This window comes from Montipora foliosa, chromosome 2 (genome assembly GCF_036669935.1).
Source record: "Montipora foliosa isolate CH-2021 chromosome 2, ASM3666993v2, whole genome shotgun sequence".
NCBI classification, from domain to species: domain Eukaryota; kingdom Metazoa; phylum Cnidaria; class Anthozoa; order Scleractinia; family Acroporidae; genus Montipora; species Montipora foliosa.
This window is the reverse complement of record NC_090870.1, coordinates 30,665,173-30,684,226: the sequence shown is the minus strand read 5'-3', so window position 1 is coordinate 30,684,226 and position 19,054 is coordinate 30,665,173. Positions and strand designations below refer to the sequence as shown.

At 39.1% G+C, this 19,054-nt stretch overlaps 2 protein-coding genes across 2 annotated transcripts in view; one reads left to right on the top strand and one right to left on the bottom strand.

The window, feature by feature from the left end:
- The first annotated feature begins 39 nt into the window (after nt 1-39).
- Nucleotides 40-19,054, top strand: part of LOC137992830 (angiogenic factor with G patch and FHA domains 1-like) — a 24,824-nt gene continuing 5,809 nt past the window's right edge. The window contains exons 1-9 of the mRNA XM_068838366.1: nt 40-124; nt 274-578; nt 4,992-5,053; nt 5,328-5,444; nt 5,904-6,108; nt 7,507-7,612; nt 9,590-9,641; nt 10,755-10,856; nt 11,790-11,979. Of these exons, the coding sequence (XP_068694467.1) occupies nt 296-578; nt 4,992-5,053; nt 5,328-5,444; nt 5,904-6,108; nt 7,507-7,612; nt 9,590-9,641; nt 10,755-10,856; nt 11,790-11,979 (1,117 nt within the window). The 5' untranslated portion in view covers nt 40-124; nt 274-295. The remainder of the gene's footprint in view (nt 125-273; nt 579-4,991; nt 5,054-5,327; nt 5,445-5,903; nt 6,109-7,506; nt 7,613-9,589; nt 9,642-10,754; nt 10,857-11,789; nt 11,980-19,054) is intronic.
- On the bottom strand, nt 12,557-17,368 carry LOC137992831 (leucine-rich repeat-containing protein 74B-like). Its single transcript, XM_068838367.1, has 3 exons — nt 17,236-17,368; nt 14,736-15,920; nt 12,557-13,846 (listed from the first exon to the last, which is right to left on the bottom strand). The coding sequence occupies exons 2-3, from the start codon at nt 15,909-15,911 to the stop codon at nt 13,514-13,516; spliced, it is 1,509 nt and encodes a 502-aa protein (XP_068694468.1). The 5' UTR covers nt 15,912-15,920; nt 17,236-17,368; the 3' UTR covers nt 12,557-13,513.

Below are 19,054 nucleotides of genomic sequence, written 5' to 3'. Positions count from 1 at the left end.
CTGCAAACCCTTGGAGACATTCCTGACCGAGTACGATCTGGGGTGAGGGAAAACAAAAATGGCCGCCTGTTGGATGTCGACCTCGAAGTAGAAGCTGATGGAAATAGCGTTGATCTTTAAAAGAGTAAACTTTTGAAAAGATTTTTCAACGGTTTAAGCCATCTGTAACGCCAATGGTGGTTATGATCGCTATGTGGCAAACTATAAGCGACCAAGGTCTTGGTGGAATTCGCGTTGTTCTGTTAGACCGACGTGTTTGTGTGTTCTTTGTAGATATCACCACAAATGATCTCGAATGGAAGAGGGCGAAGACAAGAAAGGAAACTCGAATAAATCCTGTAGTGATTCGACAACAGAGGGTGACGCAGATGCCGACTTGAAACGTCAAATAGATGATTTGAAATGCGACGTAGAGTCCTTGCAGAAGAAACTCCGCAAGGCTGAATTTGAGCGAGACAACGCGCTGAAAAATGTGGAAAATCTGAAAAGTGAAGTAAAAGACTTAAGCAGGAGGCTTCAGGAGGAGAAAAAGAAGAACGCCGGGATCACAAAAAGGAATGAGGCGGAACGAATGCAAGGTTTGCTCTTTTCAGAGATACATTGTACAATTTTCCAACAAAGATTATGTACCAGTCAAATTGAAACTTCAACATCCTCCCCCCAGGGAACCCCCGGGCATTTAAATTTTGGAAAATTTTTGTTCAAATGCCCCCCTCCCTGGACAAAAAAGCTGTTCAAATGCCTCATCATATGTCCATTTCAGGTGATCAAATGCGCCCACCCCTGGGAAAAAATCCAGATTACTGTTTTAACTTTTCAGTAGCTTCTATTATGCTTCTGAGGCTGTGCATGTAAACATGGTTTAATAGACAACACCAAGGAGAACCAGGGCCCTACTTGGCACGAGGCACAAGGAGGACATGTAACAGGTCTAAATATCTCTTTCTGTACTGTAGGCCTTTGCTTTTCAACCAATCAGCCACGAATGCGGAGTCTTTACCTTTGAATGCATCTAAGTTTGTCTCCGCCAGGATTTATCAACCCACGTGGAAACATAACATGAAATCGAGGCTAGCGAATAAATTCCCCACCCCCTATGAGTGGTGATCAAATGCCCTGCCCTCCGGAAGACTAAGATGATCAAATTCCCTCCCCTCAGGCAGGAAAAGGAGTCAAATGCCAGGGGTATGCCCGGGGAGGGGGGGGGGGGGGGGGGAGATGTTGAAGCTTCCATTTGACTGGTACATTATGTCCTAATGCATGTAAACTGCATACTCCAAAATGGCTAAACTGCAATAGGCCATTTCCAAGTTCATGTCTGCCTCCTCTTCAAAGTGAGTCTAAGTGCAAAGTTTTTCTTATGAAAATTGGTTTTCATTCATATGTAAAGTAGAACTAATTACCATTACAAATACTTCGCACTTTGACTCGCTCTGAAGAGGAGGCAGACATGAACTCGGAAATGGCCTATTTAGCTGTGAAAAGTAACCTGGGGCCAGTTGCTCGAAGCCTACATGTAGTTAGCGCTAACCGTTGGTTAAGAAGTACAATAACCTATCGGTTTCCACGGTTTTTAACGCTGGTTTAGCACTAACCATGCTTTGAGAAACCCGGACCTGTACTTTAAACTTGTTGTTCCATTTAGGTTGAAGCTTGGGTCTATACGTTATTTAGAAAGCAAAGAGGCAAAGAGAATGAGATTCTTTTGCCCCAAGATATACAGGGAACAGACTGCAGGTCACCACCCGAAGTACCCTATCTCAATTGGTACTGCCATGTTGATGCCAAAAAACTGCAGAATTTTTATCGCTTTCTTTTGTTCCTGTGTAACAAGATTATTGTTGTCCTAGTCTCAAGAAATTAGTTTGTCGTGTGGTTGCAACTGGCGGCTACTGGGAAATCCCATGGGGCTCTGTCAAATTAGCAGAGTACACTTGCTCAGTGAGTGCTCTACAAGCATAATTATCATTATTATTATTATTATTATTATTATTATTACATCTCGTCGGCCACAACTATAATGTGCTGTTGGGGGTACTTGGTCGGGGCCAGACCTTTTAACGGATTTTTACCCCAAAAAGGTCACGTAGAATTTTTGGGAGCCTTTTTTTCTGGCTGAAATTTTTGAAAAGGTAAGTTTTGATCCCTGTGATTTTCGGATCACTAGACTTTCAGCTAGGAAATCCGAACAGATGAAACATTTCTAGGGGATAAAAATATGCCTATATCTACTGTTTAAAAACTAAAATAAGTTTAACAATGCTATATTTAAGTGGTTTTGAACTATATTCTCATTGGGTGCCCCTGAGGACTATTGAATTCATTCTTGAGTTCTGATTTCCTTTCCTTCTGTGATACTCTGGACCACTCTACTTTTGATATATTAAAATTCAGCTTGAAAGAGAGGTTTAGAGGACAAAGACAAAGGAAAGTGGATGATAATAATAATTTATTGCTATTTCACATTCATTGCAACTTGTTTTTATTGTTTTTGTCCCCTCTTCCTCAATATCAAGCTGAATATTAATATTTCAGTAAACTAGCTTTCTGGATCATCTCAAACGATACATGTACATTGTACATTTATCCTCAGATCTGCCAAAAATGCCCAATGCCTCTTTGTAACCATTCCCAGAGTTCCAATCGCGATTGGTGCCACCCTTGTCTTCCATGTCCATTTCTTTCCTCTTCCTTTTTCCAAGATCTAGAGTCTGCAAGGATAGGATCACAGCACTTTTGATTATGCACTCTTCATCCATCTTCTTCACCAGGACAATGTCAGGCCTCCTTGCTTGGATCATGTTATTCATCTGGGCCCGTTTCTTTGAAAGCCGATTAACTTAATCCAGGATTAGCGTAAGCTTTTGTTTCATGTTTTCAACTCTTCTGTCAAAGTTTCTTTTGCTTATTTTTGTTTTTTTAAGATTGACTTCTTCTAAATGTAAAGTTTTGCCGACTATCAGCGTTAAACAGCATTTGGGAGTAGAGAAATAAAAGAAATAAAGTCCTTGGTAAATTTTTAATCTGGGATTAGCATTAATTGGCTTTTCAACAACTGGGCCCTGGATTTTAAAGTCCCAGGGCTGTTTCACCTGTTTTTGCTCAATGCATCTGCCCTTGTCTCTGCATGTTGTAGTCTGTACTTTTTGGCCAGGCCCCAGTAAACTGCTGTGGCTACTCTGTCATCTCTGCCCTTGTATTCTGACTGTGCCATCTTGTTGCACACACACACCAAAGTGTTACTGTCTCATTTTTAATCTGGCCCATCTTGCATAGTGGTGACACTTAGTCTAGTTGTTTCTCCACTTTCACTTTCGTGTAGTCGGAGTGCTTGGCCATGAGTGGCCACTAAAAAACTTTCTGTGTCTCTCTTCAGACTACCCTGCCTTAGCCATTGCCACCTCTCCAGACATGCAAAATCTTCTGTCTGTCTCACATGTTGCCCATGCATGACCTTCCCTTTCTTCTTCTTCTTCTTCTTACTATTATTATTATTACTATTATTATTATTATTATTATTATTATTATTATTATTATTATTATTATTATTATTATTATTATTACTATTAATGTTTAAAACACATATGAATGCCTTGTACAATATACAGGCCATTAGCCTGGGGTGCCGAACAGGAAAACAGCTATTCTAAAATAATATTATAGTCAAACCTGTATTAACAGACACCCTCAGGACCCTCACTAGTCCACTTAATACGAGGTATGCGCTGAAAACAGGTTCCCTTAAAATTCATGTTAAAACTTGCTATTAACAGCTTTGAGAGGGTAAAATACTAGTCCCATGAATGTAAAATACATGTAACTCTGGAATGCCATTTTTCTATAAACAATGGCAAGTGATGAATTTCCAGTCCAGTTTGCCACGCAAAATGATGTTTTGTAGTCACTCAGTTAATCAGGCTGCCAAAGGAGTATTGCCTGTTTGTTAAGTGTCTACAAATATGTGACAGCTCTTTTGTCGATGAAGTTAAATGACAAAAAATAAGATAAAAACATGCATCCTTTTGGCATTGAAAATATCTAGTTTCTAGAAGCTAATAATTATAGCTGCCATAATTAAATATTATAGTCATGATTATTATCATCTTGTCAATTCACAAGTCCTCATCAAGTTTGTAAGCTAATGGAATAGCTTTGAGTGGGCTATTCTTCTTCTTCTTCTTCTTCTTATTATTATTATTGGTGTCCATAATGTTTGCTTAGGTAAAATATATGCTATTTACAAGATAATTTTTGTGAAATTAAAATGTTAAAACCAAACGTGTTTGGCTGTTTGCCATCATCAGGGTTAAAAATGACCGTCCGCATGCATCCATGCATATATATCTTATGTAATTCCCGTTGGGAAATGTTTGGAAACATAAGAAATAACTTGTTTGTTCAGACTGGGGTGGAATTGTTGGATCATTAGCCCCTCGACGATCCTACGTTTATGGAATGTTTGTGCTGAATAGAGAATGTGCCAAGTGAAAAAATGTGATGGGTTTTCACGCAGGTGTGAAAACCCATCACTGGTATGTGGGCTGTTTCAAGCATTGGTGTTGATGTTGCCCTGAATTCTTCTGATGACCTTGTCTAGTCCTTTCTTTATTAGCCCCAGAGCTCCGATGACCACTGGGATTGTTTCCGTCTTCATATCCCACATCCCACAGATCTTTGTACTTGGACAACGTCTCAGTGAATTTTGCAGTCTGGCGTGTTTCTTTCATATGGAACTGTTACAAGTACATGTATGCCAATGGGCATGCATTTTCTTTTCTTCTTTTCCTTGATGATGATGATGATGATGATTACTATATTTATTGTGATAATTATTTTATTGTTATTACCACTATTCGCAGACTAATTCTCACACTATTCGCAGACCAATTCTCACACAACTGCTCTGCTTTGTAAACTTTCCAACCGCTTTTATTACCTGTATTTGAAATAAGAATGTGTTGGTTTTTTTTGCATATTACTATATTTTACAGATGGTGATACCAATAACTGGAATGTCAGCCAAAATGAAAAACCAGAGGCAACCAAGAGTAAGGTGAGAATAGCTGTCATTTCCTCTACAGTACTTTCCAATTTTATTACTATTATTATTATTTAAACCATTATAATTTATATATGTTAGGTTTCTCCATTTTTTACTAAAGATATAATTATTTTTCAAACAGTTTGACAATGAAGTCATTTTTCATAACAGAACTTTTCCACTGAGAAGCACATAAATTTAATTATATGACTTCCGGTTTGTTGGGTGAAACCCTTTACATGTAATGATCGTATTGAATAATATGGAAGATGTGATTTATTTTTAGGACCTTAGAGCATCATTGGAGGAAGCAGCAGCTGATGCCATGAGCCAGAGTGGCTTTGTGTATGATCCCCGAACAGGACTCTACTATGACTGGAACAGTGGTTACTATTATGATCCTGTATGTTCTTTTCATTTTTACGAATGTAATTACTTTGGGGGGTATTATCACTAAATTCAGATCAAATTGATTTCAACCAAGTTTGATTATTTGCCTTTTCTTCCAACCTTGTAAACTATTACAAATAAGGGGAAAAAACCACAGCAGTCAAAATGTTTAATGAAGTGTTGGTTTCAGGGCCGGGTCTAGGGGGCGGGGGGGGGGGGGGAGGGTGCAGGGGTGCAGAAAGTAGAACGGACCTCTACTTTCTGAAACATGCTGCACAAACTTACAGCACTTTTTTTGTCACGAGACAGGGGTTGTACGAGGGATGTAAAATGCGCAACATCACTCTTCGACTAGTTTCACACCAATGTGGTGAAACAAGTTGGATGTTTTTGTTGCTCGTATTACCACAGCTTAATGTAGGAGATATATTAAGAACACCATGCATGAGTACTTTTGCAATTGATTTTTTAGAGCAGTCGCCTGTACTATGAGAACACCACTGGAACTTACTATTATTATGATGAGCAAAGTGCAACTTACAAGTTTCACTCCAAAGTGGACTTAACCTCCGTTAGAAAGAATGCACCTGATAAGGAGACTGTAGATGAGAGAGAAGAGAAAGAAAGTGGAGAAGAAAGTAGTGATGAGGATGAAGGAAGTGACAAGGATGTAGAGGGTACAAAGGAAAAATCTCACTGTCCTTAAAAATGAAAGAGGTTTTTAGGACCTCCATAGAGCGAGTGTCAATCGAGTGTCGTAAAACCAAAACCAAAACAATTACTTTGGCCAATCAAAAAGGAGGGAAACAATCCAGTAAACCAATCAAAACTCGAAGTAATTACACGCAGCAGACACAAAGCGCGAGAAAATGTGCAGGCGCGAGCCACGATTGGTTTTGGTTTCACTTCTGATTGGTTTAAAAAGTGGCGTGAGAACTTTGAACCAATCACTGAGTGAAGTAATGCAAAACCAAAGCAATTCGCTAATTACTTTCGACACTCAATTGAAAACCGCTCCAAGTGAGGCACGTTGTTATTGATAACTTCTTAATAGTCAATAATCAATAACAAAAGTTGTCGATGACAAAACATCGCATGTATGAATCAAGTTATCGACTACAAGTAGCAAAAAGCATGCTGTTGACAACAAAGTAGGTTTCCTTTTTGAAATGAAAACTACTTATATTGACTATCATACCAACGTGACAGTTTTGTTACATTATCAACAGCTCCCTTTCTCTCGTCTGTGATCAAGTTATCGATTACTAAAGCGGCAAAGGATTTTTTTAGTCAGCGGTTCTTCATTTCTTGTTGCTATTTTCCCAGGCTCCTGCAAAATGTACTGGTTCTCGACAAGTAAACTTTTTGTACACGAACCGTTTATGGAAATGCGTTTCCTAACAGTAACAGGTGTCGATTCAATCAAGTTGTCAACTGGAAAGAGTCCTTGATAACAACTTGCCTCTATGTAGGCCCTTAATTTTGAATTGCCTGAAGTGTTGATTATACTTTACATGTATAAATTGGGATGTACTATACTGTGCATTTTTAATGTACAGGGGTGTGACTGTATTTTACAGCATAATAACACACTGTAGCCTTTGGGTCGGAATTTGAGTATGGAAGTAACTAAACACTTTTTGGTTCAGGTCAAGAGCAAATCGGTTTGAAGGTCGAAATTTTTGTAAATAGGCGTGCTGTTGTACTGTAAACTGAACTGCACCATAACGTTCCAGGCAGTACTGTACCTTGATGTAACATACTGTATTATACCATGCTTCACTGCTAGTTGACGTCAGGGCAATCGCCAGGTTTTTGCACTTTTTTATGGAGAATGCTGTCCTCCTAAATCGGCCAAGTCCTTAGGTGTCCTCTGTAACAGAGTGAATGTTCTATTGGAGGTACCATTCATGCTTGAATGGAATGAATACACTTCTGATCGCTTGTAATTAGCTAATTAGCTCTTTGCCATTTCATACCAGGTGTTGTTTATGCGAGATGAAGTGTGAAAGCGCATTAGGTACAATGCTCTTGGTATTGATCAATTTGGCTATCTGGTGTGTTTATGATTGCAGTAACTGAGGTGCAGTTCCCTTGCATCAGGGCGATTGTAATAAAATCTGCGAAGCTGAAAGTTGGCACTTTGTTCATGATCACGTACACTGGGGGTACAATAGGCAGGTGGGCTTTAACAGTGAAGGACGACGTACATGTAAAATTTGGTATTGCTTTATGGTGAATTTAGCTTTGGTGATCTTAGCCAGCAACAAGAGCCGTCGTCACCTGGAAAGTTGCAGTTGTAAAAGGAAAAGTTGCATATTTACCACCTCTACATGTAGTTCAGCCAGTCTAATGAAGAGATTATCAGATGAGTCAATAGTCCCCCCTTTTACCCTTATCTCAATGTTAGTATCCTTTGTCAATAGTCGTTTAAAGGAAACCTCCACTTCAACAAAAAATAACTTTAAGTCACAGGAAAGAACTGTTACAGTCAATTCAGTCTAAAATATTTTCAAAGAAAGCGTTTGTATCCGAAAGAAATAAGTTCTGGAATCGCTTATTTTTTTGTTTTCAAATTTCGTGGGTGCCGCCATCTTGAATAATTGTGACGTGTAACGGTTGCCCTATTGTTATTAGACAAAAGCTATTTGTGTCAGAACAATAGGGCAACCGTAACACGTCACAGCTATTCAAGATGGCGGCGCCCGCGAATTTTAAAGTGAAAATAAGCGATTTTAAAATTCACTTTTCTTCATATAAACTCTTTTTCTGAAACAAATTTCAAACAAGTTTAATTGTTTGTAAACATAATTTCCTTCGGTTTAAACTTATTCTGCAGGAACGATGGAGGCTCCCTTTAAAGTTAATTATGTGGGTTGGAAAAAAGTCCAAACAGAAGTTGAAATCAGGAAGGATCAAACCTGGGACTTTCTGTTTTGAAAGTGAAAGCTGTGGCATTGCTTATGTCGCGAACTTAATTTTCTCCCCTCCCTTGGTAACTCAAAAAAATAAAAACCTGTCTTAAGTTGTGTGTAATGTTTATTTGGCGACGGTATCAAAATTTTATCAGAACAATTTTCCGGCCACAAAATAATAAGTCGCCATTTTTAATAGTAATAACGAAGTATCTCTCTCTCTCTCTCTCCTTGCAATGCAATAGGATCATCCAAAGCTCATTTTAAACGGTTGATATTTCAGAATTTAGGACTGAAAAAGCGTCTTGTACAAAATGTTATTTTTATTTTTATTTTATTACTCGGGCTTTCCAGGGGAAATGCCTGAGGTTACATTCTGGCTTCGTTTTTTTGCGTTCAGCCACAAATAGCACTAAAGTTAGTAAAGCTCATGCGCGAAGTTGACCAAAGTCATCATTTATAGCGCATGTGCGACGTTTAATCTTACGTGCATACGTGGTACTGGTCGAAAATGGCGTCGTCGAAATTAAGTAAGCACGAATGTGATGTCTAATACGCTCAAACCACGTACAAATGCACACACCGTTCGCGGTAGACCCATATTAAAAGATTTGGTTTTATCAACGGAATTGATAATGTAAATTGGCCACCGTACAGAGATTCTAAAAGCTGACGTTTCGAGCGTTAGCCCTTCGCTTTGACGATCCTTTGATAAAACCAAATTTTTGTATACTACTTCCCCACCGACGCAGCACCATAGTTTCTTTAGAAACTACCCCTTCATCCATATTAAAAGATGTCGAGCTTTTTCGGAACAGGTCGGTCCGCAAGTTTTCGAGAGATCACTTTACGAGCGAACATTAATGAGTGAACATAACGAGAATCATTTCCATAACAATCTACCAGACATCTCTACTGTATATCTTTTTCTTTTTCATTTGACGATCCACAAGATCAGGAAAGCCCGAATTCACGCAGATATGCGTCTAGTTGTTCTTTAATTTTAATACCTTAATGAATAAAAAAAAAAAGAAATACTGTCGTTTATCGTTGCACTAAAGAAATGCAAAATTTGTAAGTTGAATTTGGGTCAATGTCACACAGTCTCAGGCTTGTCAGTGTTAACAATATCTGTGTGCAGATCGCAATACTTGACGTCTTGACCGTGGTATTAGGCCTTGTTATAGTCAGGACCCTCATTTAATGATATCTGGCACAGTTTTTCTACTCGTTTGTTTTTTAGGGAAAAGGAAGTTTCACATGTTATGAGGATACCAGATGTTGAAGTCAGTAAGGTGCTGCATTTGACTACTTTCATGTGTAATCATAATTGAAGAGTTTACCAGTTTTTCAGCAATTTGACTATGGTCTCATCGATCAGTAGTTCATTCAGAAGATTACGCCAAACTGACCACCTTGGGGGTGAAGGAAAGGCCAGACCACAACACCTGGAACCCCGTGCCCCACTCTTTGCGACAAGTGTTTAGGAACAAGGGTTGTGAGACTGGGCCTGCGGTTTATAGCCCTTATCCGCGCCTGTATTTTTGGCCCTTAAACTATGCCCAGGGATCCATATTCATTTTCTATCAAAGTCGTCAGCCGGGCAAGCACGTCTTACGATATACTTGCCCGGACAAATTTTGGGTTGCCCGGGTGAAAATGCGAAGTATAAAATGACTTGTAACTTGAGCATTCACGGTTTTCATTGAACGAAAAACAATCAGAACGAAAGTAGATTCTATATTTTAACATTTGATGGCATTCATAAAGACATTTACTAAAACTTCACTCGTCCAACGGACGACCCTTGGAGTTGTTATACTTGTCCGGACGGCTGCGAATGTGGATCCCTGTATGCCTCTCTGTGTCACTGCTTTAGAGAAAACCTCCACTTCAACAAAACAATAAGTTTAAATCACAGGAAATAACCGTTACAGTCAAGTCAATGTAAAGTATTTTCAAAGAAAGTGTTTGTATCCGAAATAAACAAGTTTTAGAATCGCCCACTTTTGCCTTTCTTGAATAAGTGTGACGTGTAACGGTTGCTTTATTGTTATTAGACAAAAGCTCTTTGTGTCAGAACAATAGGGCAACCGTATCACGTCACAATTATTCAAGATGGCGGCGCCCTCGAAATTTGAAGGTGAAAATAAGCGATTTTAAAATTCATTTTTTTCGTGATATAAACGCTTTTTTCAAAACAAAGTTCGAACAAATTTGTTCGGTTTAAACTCATTCTGTAGTGAGACTGGAGGTTCCCTTAATAAGGACTTTTAATTGAAGCGCTGCTTGAAACATTTCAGTTTTGTGGCATTGTGGCATCACATTTAGTATTCTGTTGCACTTTTTACAATTTGACAAAAATTAATGTTGTGCAGCTTAATTCTCGTTCTGCCTCTCGACAATAGGTGCAGTGCAACGTTGTGTTTGATAACGAAAGGCGTCAGTACTTTATTTCAGACGTTGGAAGTAGAAATGGAACATTTCTCAATGGAGTTCGACTATCACAGGTACATTTACCCCCCCCCCCTCCCCCCCCCCCAAAAAAAAAGAAAAAAGAAAAAAAAAATTTTGATCCTTTCAACTTGTAGTTGAACCAATGATATTTGAAAAATATATCAGCGGTTTAGCTTGTATAAAATGAGTGGCAGTGAGAGTGAGAGTTTTAAATGTGATACCATGCACTGATACAAATATCACATATGACTAACAAGTGTTGGCATTTATATCATCAATGTTCATTGATTATTTTTGAATATAAGACATTTTGATATACCAAATTGAACGGAAATTCAACCTTCATCTTTTAAACTTGAAAAGGGAATAGGCCACTTTCGATATATTAAAATTTACATTGAAAGAGAGGTTTAGAGGACAAAGACAAAGGAAAGTGGATGATACGTCGATATTTTTGACATTCATTACAACTTGTTTTATTGTTTTTGTCCTCTGCCTCGCTGTCAAGCCGAATATTGATATTTCGAAAATGGCCTATTAACTATTACAACGGTACTTCATTTATTGTTAAAATTCTTACTTACTGTAAACCTTTGTCTTTCACCTACGGTATTTTGGATTTTCTATACAAGTTGGGGTAGGGGGAATCATAACCAGCGTATTTCGTTTCTTAACTTGTCGCAAGGGTCTTATGATTATGGGATATGGAGATGGGGGATTAAATGAGCAGGGCATGTAAGTCAATAATCAAGCACGAGATTAAGATGGCTGGTTATTGGCTAGGTTTATCCTTGAGTTTCGTGGTTGCTTCCTTTGAGAAGTTTGGTCATTTGATGCCATCAGCTTTCCGTGATTTGTATTATAATATTTTTGTAAAGCTGGTTTGGTAAAATGTAACATGCAGTCAAACAATTCCAAAATCTGTCCAATCATGTACCATGAGCTATTGAGCTATTAATTTTGCTAACGGCCTTTGTTTCTTTTAGAGCAAACAAAAAAGCGAACCTCAAGTTATAACTCATGGAGATGAGCTTACTCTTGGAAGCACGACGCTCCATCTACATATTCACCCAGGGTCACAAACCTGTGATTCCTGTGAGCCCGGCCAAGTACAGGCCCAAGTCATGAACCAGGCCCAGACAGAAGGGACGCCATTTGATACGACCGATGATGAAGGTAGTCTGTATTTTATGGTATTTTGAATTATTCCTTTCTGGTCATGTACTCGTATGATTGAAGCCTTAACTGAATGACACCATGTATTGTGTATAAGTTTCTTGCTTATAAATTATGCATATGATTACACAAGCCTGGGTACAATAGCGAGCATTTTGTTGCTGAGTTTGAAAGAAAAGTGGAAATTCCTCTCGAAGCTGATGCTCATAGAATGCAATGCTTTGGAGAAACAATTATATCTTTACATGCTGTAGTTGGGATTTGCCCTTTTTTCTCCTTCACCCACAGGTGTTTAAGAATACTGGCAGTTTTAAAGAACGATACAAGAGTACCGTTTTTTTGTCTTTGCATACATGCATGCACAATGACTTTCGACGTATATATGTTAAGCATTGTGATTACGGAAAACGGTAGACCGATTGCAATATTTCTCTTTTTGTGTTTTTATCAAAAATGAAGGAAACTTGTTTGATTGTAGTTCATTTATCCCTGTTATCTACCGATTTTAGAGCAACTTCACACTTGACTTCATGAAAGAGACGTTTTAGAGTATGAAAAGTAAAATCATCATGCCTTTATAACAAGCAGAAGCGTGCTGTTTGCCTTTATTCACGAACGCGATGTAAAATCTCTCTGTCTATGACGAGAGTTAATGTATGGAAGCCATGTACTGTACACTCAGCTCTGTTGTAAGCTGACACCCTCGGGAATTGGAAAAAGTGTCCGTTGTTAGGGCTGTCCGCTTACAAGAATTTTTGCCATAAGCGGAATACTCAATACGATGGATGTCTGCTTACGAGAGAGTATCCGCGTACCGGAAGTACAGAGTTTGACTGGGAGGTAATAGCCATCCGCTTACAAGAGTAAGCTGTTGGTGTAGACTTGACTGTATGTGAACAGTGTCCTCCGTTATGTTTCTTGAGGCTTGGTCGTTCGAGGTATAGTCCTGAGTTTTTTACTAGACTTCCCTTTTGTTACTTCTTAAGTAAAGTTTATAACTGCTTTGATCTACATTCTCTCTGCACTTCAAATATATGGCTCTCGTCATATCTACATAACGGTCTTATCTCGCATGACGGTTTACCATGCATCACTGACAGCATTGCAGCGAGGAAGTAGACATCTAAACTCTCAAGCGTACCAAATACCACCTTCTAGAACTGCGGACTATCATATCATATGTTCTCTTATTTCCCACGAACTATAAGGGAGTGGAACTCATTATCAGAAGACGCTGTGAGAAAACCAAGTCTAACAAGTTTCAAAGAAGCATTAGAATAAGTTTAAGCAGTTACGAAAGAGATGCCTGAAACTTTCAGGCATCCCTTTCGTTACTGCTTCATTAACCTTTATAACTACATTGATCTGCATTTTAACTTGGTAAGATTCTTTCTAATGTCTGTTAAGGGTCTTTAAGTTGTTTGAAAAAAGAGCAGAGTTTTTTTTTCATCATTTTAAGGAGTCAATCTGCCTGTGTTTGTTTTCAAAGTGCGTATTTATGTTCCTTTTATTTATCGGACATTTCAGTGACATTTCATGGGGTCTTTTTCTGTTGGGCGCTTCTAAATGACTGCAATTGGGGATCGTCTTTTTTATACATTTTCTTCTTGTGGTAAAAGTCGAAGACGTCGTCCTTCTTAATGGCAACCATTTCTCTGTAGTCAATGAACCCGTCGTTGTCGGTGTCCAGAATTCTTGTCAGTTTCTTGAGTTGCTTTCTTGTCATAGGAATGCCTATTTTCTTGACGCCTTTTACGAACTCTTCCTTGGAGATTTTTTTGTTGTTGTCTTTGTCCAGCTGTCGAAAAAAGTCCACTACGCGAAGTCCCCTGAGTTCGATATACTGCAACAGCAGGTTAAGAACGTCCTGTGTTCACGAAAAGAAGTTTGTGAACAAAAATATAAAGTTCATGTTTTTACTTAAGTTTTAAGGGAGAGGTACTCTTTGGACCAAACCTGGTAGCAGGACACACTGAGTTTGCCTCCGCTGCTTAACCAGACGAACACTACAGAGATATCAGCTGAGTGCCAGAAAAAGCTAACATTTTTACCCAGTAGATTTACAGAGGTCCACTTGAAGAAAAATCTCAGGCTGGTTCCGTTTTTATCCAGCAGTCGTATCCATGAAAGAAGCGATAAAATGAGATGAAAGTAAATTTCTCTGATAATCGCCGGAGTAATTATAATTACCGGTAAACAATTCCCGGACTCAGTGATCATCATGAAATAATTGTTTGCTTAGTTCTTAATTAACAAGCGAACAGTGCTTTGTAAAATGGTACCAATAATTGATCACTCACGCTTAGCCTCATGGCGCTCAGTATGGTTGTCATTTATTCAAGGGTCTACGCCATGGACCTTTGTGACCCGGCGTCCATGCTGGTCAAAGACAATAGAGTTCGTACCCCGAGCCTCTAGTTGATGTGTTTGGAAGAGAGTTTAGAGGGCGCAAAACAAAAGTTTTCAATCCTTCGGGACTCAGAATGGTCGCCATTTTAAAAGGTCCATTGACGTACATTTGTAATGTCTGCCTTCTATACCACAGGGTGCAGAGGAGTTCTGTTGGATCGTACGCGACAAAGTCTCACTTCGTTAATTCAAAAAATGCGTTTACTTTGTACAATAAAGATTGCGAAATGAAATTTTCATTTTTGCAATCTGTATTGTACAAAGTAAACGCATTTTGGAATTAACGAGGTGAGACTTTGTCGCGTACGATCACACAACACTCCTCTCCTCCTTGTGTCTATACTCACGACTTTGTCCTTCATTATCTTAACTCTGTCTTTCCCTTTCATGGCCTTTCCACATTGCACGCTTAGATTCGGTCTTTCATCGAGCACGTCCTCCAGCAAATCCTCAAACTCCACATTCACGGGAATATCATCGAAACTCAGTTCCTCAATAGCGCTTTCCTTGTTCTTAGCTACGGCGCTTAAAATCTGATATGCGCCTTCTGTCTGGAACGGATTCTGGCCAACACGCAAAATCTGGAGCGTTGAATTTCTTGCCAGTCCGTTGGCAATCCACTTCGCTCCGATGACAGAAATACGATTGCTCGAAATATCAAGCTCTGTTAAAGTGTTATTTTCGCGGAGGGCGTCTCCGACGGATTTCGCACCGTCGTCTGCAAAACCGTTCCAAGACAAGTCTACGAACTTTAAAGCGAAGTTGGTTCCAAGTCCGTAACCTATTGCTACAGCTCCTTTTCTCCTCAGATGGTTCCAGCTCAAGTCCAAACATTCTAAGCCTACGTTTGCGTCGATGGCTGGTCCCAGCAATTGCCCTCCAAGTTCACAAAAGTTGTTATGACTTAGATTCAGCGATTTCAGTGTATAATTGTGTTTGAGAGCTTCTACAATGGGCTCTGCACCTTTCTGCTCAAATCCATTGTTAGACAAATTCAACTCCAAAAGCTCGCTATTATCCCGGAGCATCTCTGACATGGCATACGCCCCTTGCAATCGGAGCTCATTATGTGATACGTCAAGCTCCGTGATGAATGGATTTTCGGTCAGCATCTTGGCGATGTAAATTGCACCGTCAGCGCCGATGCAGTTGTCAGAAAGATTCAGTGTCAAAATGCTGTTGTTATGCATCAAGGCGACTGCTACAGCCTCTGCCCCAAGCGGACCGAGATTGTAATGCATCAAGTTCATTTCAGACTTTTCTAGTTGTCGAAGGAACGGCGTGCACGGAATCAAACCGAGATTCTTACAAGCGGTGAGGTATCGTATCTTTCCCTGATTTTCGGTCTCCTCGTCATCGTCCTCTGCAACGTCGTTTTCCAAATCCGTGTCGTACTCCTCATCACTGCTCGGCGTTGGTTTTTCTGGGTTCAGTGGTTCTTCTGTCACTTCCTTTTCCTCTTCTGGTGAGGAATGAGGCACCTGTCTTATGCTGTCCACTCGGACTGGGTATTTTGTTGACATGCCTGTGCTCTTATATAAAAAGGAAAAAAAATGCGACTCAGTTTTATGGAAAAGTCTGTCTCTTCTTCTAAGATCACGTCGCCTAATAATCAATTCCGTGATGGGCTGCTTAGTAGTTTCGCACTTATCTGGATCGACAATTTCAGCAAATTGTCTTTTATAGACACCTGAAAATTTCAGCCGGCCTCATCCCCTATCTGGAAAATTGCTTAAACTGTCCAGATAAGTACGTGGATCTCTTCTCTTTTTTGTCTGTCTTTTTTGTTTGTCTCTTTTTTGTCTGAGCAGATACATTTATTTCAATTATCGAGTCCTTCACGGGAACACACGAACCCAACAAATTGACCTGCTCCCAACTGAGTGACGTCATAGCTCAGTTGGTAGAGCATTGTATCGGCATCTCAGAGGTCATGAGTTCGAATCCCGTTGAACCCCTCTGAATTATTCAGGTTTCTATAGAGACAAATTGTTACAATTTTCCAAATAAGTGCGAGATTCACTTTTCCTTTTGTGTACAACACCCCACCTCTTCAAATTTATACATTTGTTTCTTTATAGTTTCATCCAATAATTTGAAAATGAGAAGCACCAACCTTGTAATGTAGCCCAGGTTGGGGTGTGTGAATATGGATTAAAATTGGAGAGCTTTAGTTTCTAAGAGTTTCAACCAACTTGAAGCCCATTTGTACTGTTGATGCATTTGTACGCATGCGATTCATTTAATTTTAAAGTAGTTTCTATGGGTACCATTTTGAAGATAAATAGCAGTAACACTAACTCTACGATGAAACTTTTCGGATTCAACATGTTGCCTGAAAAATGAAGCAAGAGGATAACTTTCCGACTTTGCTTCCAAAATCTCTGTTGTTTGCCATTAATACAATGCTTCGTACAGATGAAGTTTTGGTGGGAAGATGGTCGATGTCTTTTAATCGATTTTTCGCTCCTACGTAGTTTTTTCTAGAATCTTTGTTTATTCAAGTGTCATCTACTTGTCGTGCAGGAAGGAAGTTTGCCTTTGACTCGCTTTAATACGAATTTACAGTATTTTCAATGGTAAATTCGATTGACAGTAACACCAAACAAATTTTCTTAGAATAACCCAATAAACTGGAAGTAATACACTCTATCGAGAGCGTAATATTATTCGAGTTTCAGTTGAGTAGGCATAATTTAATGGCTTGTCAACATATAGCCTTGTTATGCTCAAAACTACATTCGGATTTTATGCAGGTAACATTGGATACGACAAATTGTGTCTCTCGCGGAGTTGGACTACTGCAACCGAATTAACTCCGGTTTATGTGGATAAATTTATACTTACCTCAGTATACAAAAGCGGCAATTCTCAGCAAAGTCTTTCCAAACGAGGATATACTAAACGAAGAGTGCAATTTAACAGGAAGATGTGAGCCGTTCAGGCGGTGGCGACGAATATCGATTAAATAACATCCTCAAGTTTGACTGAGATCTTTTGTTAGAAATCATTAATCATTTATCATTTGGATCAACGTCAAGCAGGTGTTTAGTTTGCCAATGCAGAATTAACATTTAAAGTTATTGAATTTTGAGGCCTAAAATACCAAAAATTTTCATCTCGAGGAATAGGCTAGTTTCGAATTGTGCAGCAACAAAAGAACAGTGTTGAGGTTCAGGGGAATAATTAGCATATTGTATTGTTCAAAACAAAGGAAAATGCAATTTATTCCCCTGAACCTCGACTCTGTTCTTTTGTTGCTGCACAATTCGAAACTAGCCTATTTTCGAATTCGGTGCATGACTGCTTAAAATGCGTCTGAGTTTCCTATATTCTTTATGCTGGGTTGTCTATAATAAATTACTGTCAAATTACTGTAAAATCGGGTACTGAACAGGACCAATTCCTGTCTTGTAAACCTTACCGATTCTTTGTTTCTTTTGAATTGTCGTGAATGATTGTTATATAGTCGAAGATGTTGCGTTCTTACATTGAAAAGTTATTGTTTAATGTAAGTTGGGGCTGCTTTGCTAATAAGATTTAAGCAGGCACTCGTGTTTGCTTCACCTGCTGTCGTAACAAATTGAAAAAAAGGTAGAGCTGCTATAAAAATCAATAAAAAGAAAGATTTCAATCTAAAATGAATTAAAGCAGGGTTCTCGACAGTTTTGTAAAGTAGCGGAAGTATTTCTAAAAGCACGGGACGTTACATTTTTTGGCGGTGCAAGGCGCCTTGGGAGCGCTGAAGGCTCGAGCTACCTAGGAGTCTGGGGGCAAGTTCCCCCCCCCCCCCTCCCCCAGGAAATTTTTAAATTAGAACACTCAGAAACGCGGTTTCCAGTGTTTCTGGAATCTAAGAATCAGTTTCCCAGGCAAGGCTGGAGTTCACTCAAATTCTCTTTAAAAAGGAAGTGAAAAATAATAATATTAAAAAAATAAAACAAACGCCTCAAATATTGGCATCAAACTACCGGGCATGGAATGGAAAACCACCGGAGGAAACGTCCGGCCTCCTGCTTCAAACGAAAATCCTGTTAAAGAAAGATTTCAGTCTCACATTACGCCAGGATGTTTCTTGAAGGCAGAACATTTATTAAAAGACATGCTACATCAAAAATTCCTGTTTTTGATCATGGGAAAACGCCAAATGCTATTTGGTGATGCGCTTGTCAGTTATTCACATCATCCTTAGAATCTTGTTGCCTATTGTTTATTGGCCCGTAGACAAAGAAAAATCCCATAGGCTTTGGCAGGCTAATTTCCTGTCGTGTCCCAGCTTTCAGTTTTCAATGTCTTCAGTACCGCAACCCCATCAAACATTGCCCGGTGCTCTGGAACGACAGAACTTTAGTTCTGAAAGCCCTTTTCACGGTTAGTTTTTCTCATTTGCATTACAATATAATATAGCATGTATGTGAGGCAATTTCGGGCTATTTTGTAGTTGTAACCCGAAATTGCTTCGCATCCTCGTTAGATTACATTGTAATGCAAATGAGAAAAACTAACCGTGAAAAGGGCTATTTCACCAAAGTTAGTCTGATTTCACACTTTCTATCTGTCATTGCTGATTGGTAAAAACACGCAAAAACGAGAGAATGTTTACTCCTGGATTCCTGGTCGGCATTTATCATTTTCTAGTACGGCCAACATTTTCAAATTCCTCTGT

Bases quoted from the DNA above. Each gene is read 5' to 3' on its own strand.
- LOC137992831 (XM_068838367.1), bottom strand. From the start codon at position 15,911: ATGTCAACAAAATACCCAGTCCGAGTGGACAGCATAAGACAGGTGCCT. The intron at 13,847-14,735 runs GTGAGTATAGAC...TCGTGAACACAG, and splicing joins AGATAATGAAGGACAAAGTC to GACGTTCTTAACCTGCTGTT.